This window comes from Arctopsyche grandis, chromosome 5 (assembly GCF_051622035.1).
Source record: "Arctopsyche grandis isolate Sample6627 chromosome 5, ASM5162203v2, whole genome shotgun sequence".
In the NCBI taxonomy this organism is placed as follows: Eukaryota; Metazoa; Arthropoda; class Insecta; order Trichoptera; family Hydropsychidae; genus Arctopsyche; species Arctopsyche grandis.
Window position 1 is genome coordinate 30,846,688 of NC_135359.1, and position 10,446 is coordinate 30,857,133.

Here is a 10,446-nt window from a genome sequence, read left to right on the forward strand (position 1 = left end):
GAAAATAAGAATACTCTATCGCCCTCCGTCATCTGGGAAATTATTATTATTGTTACACTCGGAAAATTGTATGTATTATAGTGCATTTTTTTAATGTCACTGAATTCTGCTCGTAGAAAAAGTTTTTATGCTAAATATAAAAATAAAATAATAAAAAAACACTGTAATAAAAATGTGTATGTATGTGTATGTAGTAGGTAGCTGAGGCAAAACGTTTTCTTTGTGTTTTTTTACGTAACGTTCTCGCTGTTTTTTAAATACGAAAACTTCCTTTTATATTCAAAAGGCATGCATTGTTTTGTTCCCAGGTGGCCAATGATTTGCTGAAAAGACAAGCAGAGCCATGGTTCTCCATTGGCAGCCTTCACGGCTGGATGACGAACGGTAAACATAACAATGATACTTCCTACAATTCCGCTTTTTCATACAAACAAACATACATTTTTCTATAGCATATTCAAGATCATTTTCATACTCCTAGTACATTCAAAATATGTAGGTCACTCGTTAAAAATTAAACCGATTACGTCATCTTTGTACAGCATTGGCCAAAAGTATTCATTCAAATATATACAAAATTAACTGTTTTTAATGTTGTTTGTTCACACATTATTAAATTCCGTTTTGCAATGAGTATTATTAAATCAGAGATGCATTCAGCTTGTTTTTACCAATTTTATTACTTAAATTTAGATATGTATGACTACTGTCTGATCAACCTAACCCCGTATTTAAAATTATTTACAATTGTATAATATTAGTTTCGAAAGATCCTTGTCTTTTCAAAGAATCCTGACATTCTTATAAAAACCCCACTCTTATAAGATGTGGATGATGTTTTAAGACTAGGAATTTGAGCTTTCATTAACTCTGCTCTCATTCATATTGATATATTGTATGAAAATATTGCAATTCCGTTACTAGAAGAAAAATATTCGTTGAAAAACCAACATGCACAATCCTAGTAATATATGTATATACATATGTAAATAAGTATAGCATAGATTTTATTACTCAAATTTAGAAATGTATGATTACCATGTGATCAACCTTACTCCGACATGCTAAGATTATTCACAACTTATATAATACTAGTTTCGAAAGATCTTCGTCTTATCAAAGAATCCTGACATTCTTATATAAATCCCACTATTATATGTGGATGATCTTATGATACTAGGAGTTTGAATTTCCATTAACTCTGCGCTCATTCATATTGAAATAGTTTATGAAAATATTGGAATTCCGTATTGGAATAATAATATACATACATACATACATGGGCATAGCTGGGTATTTTCGGCATTACTTCAGTTTCTCAAAGTTAAAAGAATATTGAGCAAACTTCCTTAAATTTATGGAATTTTACTCTTCGGAATTTGGCCATTGCTTGGATATATGTAATTGTATGGAAGCCGCTGTATAGATACCATGTCTTTAGGTCTAGGTATTTTCAAAATTCATCTAAAAATTCACATAGGTATATTTTAAGCTTGTACACCCTGAGGTAGTATGCCAAATGTATTGGTTAAAAGTTAAAAGCTATGAATTTGTTTATCGGATATATAGACATTAATTTTTTTTATTGTATAAATATATTTTTGTTGACACTTGGTACTTTTGGCTTAGGTTGTGTGTACATGTGCACGTATATACGAAAAACATAATGAACGTAGATAAGTTCGTTTAAGTAAAGCAAAGTGGGCAAAACTCAAAGCATCCTCTTGCCAAACTTTAACTCCCCGGTCCCGAAATTCCCAAGTATAACAAAATGACCCGTTCGGATTTCGCACCATGCCGCTGTAACGATTGTTATCTTATATCGGAAAAGTTTCCGACAAATTCGGAGAAGCCGCTCGAAAGTAATTACGAATTGCGCACATCCGACTTTGAATTTCGCAAAGAAATTGAAAATTTTCCCCACCAACTATCCCGTGAGGGGATGGTAATCAACGAACCCGCGCTAAACGAATCGAGTTGTGTCAAATTCGACAATCGAACACACTCGAACTGGATCGAATCAATTGTGCAAATGAATAAATTGTATGAAGTGCACCGGGTCGTAAAAGCGCACAAAAACGATGCATCATTGCATTATTCATGTAGGTAAATTTAGCTGAAATTTATGCTTCACAGTTTGTTAATTCAATTGTTGTCACGTGTCGCATATGTAATGTGATCTATTGTGTTGTATTCACGGTTAAAATGGGGCAATTACTGCTACTGCAAAATAGATTTTTAAAAAAATTATATAATTTGTATACATATTTAATAAAACATTTCCCAATTCATTTGATATTGATTTAAATTAACGAAATATTTTATTTTATTTACAGCGATGCTGTGCATTACATTTGTCCTGTTGACAATTACCATTGCGGCTAGATCCGACTGGACAGACTGCCCTCTTCCTTGCCGATGCAAGTGGACTTCTGGGAAGAAAACTGCCCTATGTTCGTCTTCAGGACTCACAGCCCTTCCCAACATCAGCTCAGATGTGCAAGTCCTGGACTTGCAGAACAACTTCATAACGTATCTGAAGAGCGAAGCTTTCTACTCGATCGAGCTGATCAACCTGCAGAAGATATTCATGAAGAACACCTCTCTGACAGTCCTACACAGAGACGCGTTTAAAAAGTTAACAATACTGATAGAAGTCGACATCTCCGACAACCAACTCTCGCTGATACCTCAAGGCACGTTTTCGGGTAATGACAGATTGCGAGTGGTGATCCTGAATGGAAATCCTCTGAAGGAACTTCCCAGCGAACAGTTTCCAATTTTGCCCCACTTGCGAACGCTAGAAATCGAAAATTGCAAACTGCAAGCGATACATAGAAACGCTTTCGTCAACTTGCGCCAATTGGAGAAGTTGAGCTTGACGAATAACCTACTGAAAACTTTATCAGACTCCGTCTTCAAGCCGATCGTTAAGCTGAAGTCCCTAGCTTTGGAGAACAATCCTTGGAAATGCGATTGCAAACTTAGATCGTTAAGAAATTGGTTCCTGCTTAGTAAATTGCACTCGATCTCGTTACTTTGCTCCGAGCCTGAAAGCTTAAAGCAGAAGATATGGGAGGAGGTGGACCCTCGGGAGTTTGCGTGCCCTCCCACAGTGCAAGTCAGCACGAAAATGGTCCAGAGGGACATAGGAGAGAACGTCACATTCACGTGTCTGGCTCGAGGTGACCCAGAGCCGAACGTGACATGGTATTTTAATGGTCACCAAATCGACACCCAGAATGCCACCAACGTGGACCAACTACTCATAGTCGAAATGGACGAAGGGTTGCTAGAAAAATGGATCAATATTACACTGGTTAATCTTACAGATGCGAACGCAGGCGAGTACACTTGCATAGCGAGGAACTTTGTCGGCAAAGCGAGCCACAACGTTTCATTGGTACTACCTCAAGTAGTAACAGCAACTACGTTGAGCAAAGCCGATCTGTATTCACCAATAGTGGGACTAGTTTGCGGTGGAATAGCCACTGTGGTAGCTTGTATAATAATAGGACTCATATGCGGCTACCAGAAGAAGAGGAAGCTCAACATGCAAAAGGGTCGAGTGAAAGGAAGAGGCAGCTTCACAGACCAAGAAAAGAAGCTGTTGGACATATCCATAACGTCCACTACGGAGCAGTCACCTGGTGCTTGGAATTCGGAACTGATGAGAGCTTCAGAATCCGAGTCGAGACTTTTAGAAAGCGCTGCTTCTATCCCTCTAGAGATGTGCGAGCAAGCGCATAGTTTCAAAGACCAAAATCAAGCGCAAGGGATGGTGATTCCGATTCCGGGACCTTTTCCGGCAGCCGTGGGGGTTTATCCACCCCCTGCCGAGTTCGCCTCGAACGTGTTGACCCCCAGTGGTTTTGGGAACATATTCATTTCCGTTTCTGTATCACAAGATCCCTACTCGGATATTCAGAGGTATCCGGACCTGTTGGACATACCCTACAAGAGCTCCAACGTGGCTGGAGTAAGTCCCGTGGCATCTGTCGCCATGCCTGGAGTTTCTTACGCCACTTTACCAAGAAGACCGACTGTTAGAGGTGTGGAACCTGCTCCTGCTCCTGCCAATGATAAATTGGGTCCTAGAGTAACTGTTGAGGGCAGCTCCATTCTTTATCATCCAGAAAGTAAAGACATCATCCCACCGCCACCTCTACCTCCGCAATGTTCCTCGTACATAACCGAATACGTCTCCCTTTAGCACAATCGTAAGGTGTTTTATTTATTTAATTTAATTTTTGTAATATAATGACTTTGTAAATATAATCATACGTTCAATTTAAATATTATCAAAAAAAAATGTTTGTTCAATAAAAATTCTCTCATCGTTTAAATGAAAAGTTTATTGACTTTTAGTGAAAGAAAAATAAAACATTTCAATTATTTAAAGCAATGTTGTTTTTATTCAAATTTATTATAACAAATTTTATTTCAAAGTACCTCGAATCAATAAATTACATGCGATATCAATTGTTAATACACACCATTTACTTATATTTACTACAAATTAAAATAATTCATCCAAAAACAAAGTCAGTTAGCGTTCGCCATTTTTAAATACCTCCTTTACGTTTCACTTATTGTTATAATAAAAGTACATTAATAGTGATGAATAGATTAATTTTGTCGATTTCATTAGTATTAAATTGAATTAAATTTTTACCATGATGTCATTATGGGATTGCCCTAAAGCGATATCCATGGCCAGCTTTGTACATACATATGTACATATGTACTTTATTTAAATTTATAATTTTATTATAAATTTGAAATTAAGTTACAAATTGTAGCAAATAATGGTAACAAATTTGGTTGGAACCGTTTCTACTATGAACTCGGATAAATTGGCAAACTCTGGTTTGAAACGATTGAACTAGAGGCATATATGTACATACATATATCCAAGGTCTGTTCAGCAACGCTAGATCAGGGGTCAACGTGTGACCTCTCAGTTGTTAGTATTATACACTAACCACTGAGCTATATACATACATATTATATATTGTTGGTTATTATACATTTTGAATTAAAATACTACACTAAAAATAGAAGGATTATAAAACCAACAATCATAAAATAGCAGTCATCGCCCAATAATATATATTATTTATAATAAGCGCACGTTGCTAAAATCTGAAGTAAGTGTGTTTAAACATATCTATACAATAAAAAAACTAATAATGCATATTATGTTATGATTTTGACAATGAAAATTATGTAATAATAGCTTCTAAGTTCAAATTGTAAACATAAGCATACAGTAAAGTCAATAAAAATATTATAATTAATTTTATATTAAAATGTCAAAAGATTTTGAATATCTCATATTACAAATACATATGCTAAATATAAATTATATGACATAAAATCAGTAATTTATTTATTTATTAACATATTAGCCACAGAGACATCATATAATTCTCTGACACGTCACTGTGACCAGACAGACATCTAAGCATAATACAAATACGATATATAAGAAAATTAGCGAGGCATCTATATTATAGATTATAAATCATATCCTCATAGTGGGTAGGATGGTTTTTTCCAATTTGATGGAGGAACTGCTTCAACAATTAAATCAGATAAATTGGCAAACTTTGAGAGGAAACGATCGACTTGGCGTGACAAATATCCAAGTGTGACCAGCAATATTAAGATTACACTCGGAATAAATTCTTTTCAATCGATATCAGCACAAAGGATCGAACCCGGTGTTTATTATCAACGCAACCACCGAGCCATGCTGCTGGCTAATAAATAATGATGTCAATACATTTATTTTTTTCTTAATATCTTATTAAGTACGCAATAAAAGTAATATACGCAAAAGATCTATAATAATATAAAAACTGAACAATCAAGCAAAGTTATTGTCAAAATAAATAAAGGCCTTTAATATGAAATGTACGTTGGGATAAGCTGAGGTTTTTATTTCAGAAAAACATACGACGACATGTTTAATGTTGTATTCGTAGTAATAATTGCCAATGCAAGATTTTTTACTTTATCTATGTATGCACGTAGTAACAATACATAGATGCAGTTTTGTGATCATGCGAAAATTTAACTCGAGATTTTGACTAATTCGAACTCAGAATCGGTCACTGATCACGATTTAATGATCTAGAAAAAATGTGTGTCTGTGTCTGTATATTTTGGGGATTTTTTGAACACCGTTAGTCCAAACAAACTGAAAATTAGTATCGGTTACTGAAATTATTATCGACACGACGTAATTTTTTTTTTAATTTTTAAGTTGACTGGAAATGGTACCGCCCCTTATATGTGTCCCCTTTTTTTAAGTTTTTGAATTCAATATTTCCCAAACCGCTAACTTAATCGGACTGAAATCTTTTTATATGTAATAGAAATAATAAATTTTATAACCCAATATTTTTATTTGAACCAGAAGTAGTACTTTTACTCCATATAATCGAGGTTTTTTATGTTTTTCTCAGCAACCTTTTAGTTTCTTGAACTGAAATTTCATATCTAAAAGTTTAAGCCTAATACCAAGTTATATATAAAATTTAGTAAGCATCCGTCAACCGAAAGTGGCACTTTACCCTTATTCGATTTTTCTTCCACTATTTTTTTATATAAAAAATTAGAAATGATCCACGTAGCTAACGTAATTATTGATTCAACATTAATTCACAAGACATAAGACATGATAATATTTAAATTGGACTGAAATAAACCGGTCAATCGGTTAGTTAACCCTAACCGTGGCTCGTACGTGCCATATCGGGTTTGCCAACAAGCACTCATATATTTTACAATTTTACTTACTCAACACAAATTTTATCTTACACATTTCGTTTATAAAAATAATTTTTTCCGCTGTTAGCGCGAAATTTCACAGTATAATTTTTTTTTCATTTTAAGTACACAAAACGCCATTATATATATAGGGCCAGGGTACAGAGTGGAGTATTAAAAAACTTCAACGGCAAATGCTTCTAGTGAATTTACGAGATAACTATCATCCATATTAAATATACCCCCACCCCTAACTACCCGCTTACGAGTTTGTTGCTGAATATTAATCATAGCCGCTAACGCTAGGTATTACTTTTAAAACTTTTCCGGCTTTTACTTTTTATTCAAATTAGGCCGATTTGCATATCCGCGCGGCGTTGATTGATTTACTGCGAAAAATAACCGCAGGATAGTTTGTTCGATTGAGATTAATTGCCGAGTCGGCTTCTTCGGAAAATTTATTCGATTTAACTTACACGTGTTTGCGGAAGTAAACACGCCAGTATAGGAAGCCTAATGAGTTTGATTGCACTACATGTATATACATATGTGTATATGTTCCGCGGCGAATAAACAAAAACGTTCAATTCGTGAACAACCTGTAGTCATGGAAGGGTAAATAAATGATTATTTACACTGGCAAATTCTAGGAACACAGTTTGCAGACCGCAGATCAAACAGAGCCGAGCTTTTGAACCGGATATGGAGAGGAGCTGAAATGGTCACACGGCAAAACCGAAACTTACACGATAACGCAATCCCATTTATTCAAATGAGTGTCTCTGTGCGTGTTATTTCAACTGTACATATTTACAATATACAATATCCACGAAACAAAAAAAAGGATTCATTCTCGAGAGGCTAAGTATCTAAATAACTCACTGACATTTACAAATCGCCGGTCGAAAGCAATCATTCATTCGCACTCGTATAATGTCGAGTCGCTTTTTTTGAGACCTGGCAAAAACTTTCATATTTCGAAATCACGAATTTATTTAAACGCTAAAATTAACTGTCAATCATTTTCAAAGAAAATTAAAACGGCGTTTATAAACTCAGATTTTTCTTTTGAATTTGATGACGGTAAAGAATATTGTATATTTTGTATAAGCAAATGAATTTGTTGTATTTTTAATGTTTTATTTCAATTGAACATGTACACTCGCCTTTACAGACTACTCAAAGCAACGACTGTACTAATACAGATATAATACAATAATACAATTAATAGAAGCATTTTATACAATGCGAATGCATACAAACATCATCTACAACGACATCTATGGAGAAATCTTTGTAGCATTTTATTATATAAATTGGCAAAACCTCAAGACGCCGAATAGCTTGAGATTTGCAAAATAACAATTTCACTGAAAATCAGAAAAATTGGCAAACTATCGACCTGGAGTCACAAGCCAAGGTCTGGCCAACAGCTACTAGTCAGATTTGAACCGTGACCACTCTTCTCGAAAGCATAATTTCTAACCACAAGTCCACGCTTCTGGTTATATTCTACTGAAAGTATTTATTGACTGTTTGAATACTTTCAGTATAGGCTTAGAAAAATTTCTATTAGTTTAATTTATAAAACCACTTAAGATGTTATTTCATATTACATATAATGACCCAATTTTGAAGTTAAACTGACCGTTTTATATAGGCCAAGCTATATATATTTACAAATATAATTATTAACTGTTTGTCTATTGGCCAAATGCATCGATCTTTTGATGGATTTATTTTAATAACTGATCATAATCAATTAAAGTAAGTGACAAATTAATTAAAGTATATTATGTACATTTAATGAGCAATCATTAACAATTGTAATATTAAATAGGTTATAGAAAAAGTTTATTCACAATTAAAGTATGTATAATCCTATTAATAAGTGAATACATTACCCGAATGAGAGTGTTTGTTGAAAACAACTAAGTATATAAGCTTATCTTTATGAGAATGTTTAAGTTTCGGTCGAAATTTACTTTACCCACGTATATTTATTATAAGGAATCGGCTTTCATATGCAAATAAGTCTTAAATAATTATTAATTTTATAAATAGAAAATCTTTTAAATAAAAAAAATTAATTCAAATTTCCGAATAAATGTGTATAAAAAAGGAGATCATTTTTCGCCCACAGCGTACTAATAATTGGATCTCAGGAAAAGTTTCTTTTGACGGAAAAATTAAAAGTAAAATTAGAAATGGAAAACACGCCTGTACGCTTTCAGAATTTAAAGGATGCTAGAAGGCGAAAGAAGACGCCTATCGGAAAAAAATATATGGCGGAAGAGAAAGTAAGCAATTTGCCACTATTCAAATGGGAAGACAGACGCGAAAACTTTACCACTTAATCATAGGAAATGTTCAAGGGCTGGGTCGGAAAATACGCACGAAAGCTTATCTTCACCTTTCGCTTTTTCCCGTGGAAAGCTTCGAAGGTGAGAGACGCCTTCGATGGTCCATATTCGAAGCGATTGTTTACTTTCAGAGTGAAAAGTTCGGTTTGATTAATAGCTTTTCAGGATGGCAACGAAACAGACGTCGATCCCACCTCCCACCCTATTGAATATTGACGTTAAGTAATTATGAAGATTTATAAAAAAAAAAAACAGACTCAAAACAACGTTTCAATTTATGAGAAAACAGTTTTTCTTGCACCTGGATAAATACACAACCATTTCAATTCATAATCGAAATTCAGATATTCAAACAACATAAAACGCTTCATGCAGTTTTGATATACTTGAATAAGAAAGAAACGTACATATCCTGTGAGACAAATAAAAAAAACTGATAAATATAGAACTGCATACAAAAGTAATTTCTAGCATGGCAAATATTACAATACAAGATTTGCTCTTTTGATTAATTTATTATCATTTTCAAAGTGAATTATACCATACGTTTTCTTTGTAAACAACAAATAAATTAGCGATATATGTAAAAATATATTTATTTTTGGCTTAATTAAATAGGACGAAAACTTATAAACTTTTCGTTAAACTTTGATGCAATAATTCTAACTGTAAATAACTAAATCAATTAATCATTTTTGTAACAAATAGGCGATAGAAATATATAAGATATATGTTCACATACATAGTTTAGACGAAATTATACTTCAGAAGATGACTTAATATGATATAGAGTATTTTATATATATTTTATTTTTCAATTAATCATGCACATTCGCCTAAGAGATTAAGACTCGAGAAATTATATATTACATATATTAAATACATAATTATTACATACATACACATGTAAATTGAAACAATACCTGACATCTATGATCAGTCATTACAAACATCGTAAACAATACGATCAATAACATTTTTCATGTCACAATATAAATTTTTCATTCAATAAATATCCACAGAGACATATATGGAGATAAATCTGGCAAAACCTGAGATATAACAATAACTCAAGGCTTGAAATATAAAATTGGAGAGGAAAAGCCAATTTTACAGGAACAATTTCAATAAAAATCAGAAAAATTGGCAAATTCTGTTAAGAAACGACCGACCTCAACAAACCAAGGTCTGGCCAACAACGAGACTCTAGTGGGAATCGAACCCTTGCACGAAAGAATACAACACTCACAAGTAGACCACGCTGCTGGTTGCATTAAATTTCGAATTTCTATAGTAATTAGAAGAA

The 10,446-nt window shown here is 33.6% G+C and overlaps 1 protein-coding gene across 1 annotated transcript; it reads left to right on the forward strand.

Annotated features, from left to right (window-relative positions):
• The first annotated feature begins 1,771 nt into the window (after positions 1 to 1,771).
• On the forward strand, positions 1,772 to 4,213 carry LOC143912406 (uncharacterized). The gene is made up of 3 exons (XM_077431681.1): positions 1,772 to 1,862; positions 2,337 to 3,652; positions 3,731 to 4,213. The coding sequence occupies exons 1-3, from the start codon at positions 1,772 to 1,774 to the stop codon at positions 4,211 to 4,213; spliced, it is 1,890 nt and encodes a 629-aa protein (XP_077287807.1).
• Positions 4,214 to 10,446: the final 6,233 nt, after the last annotated feature.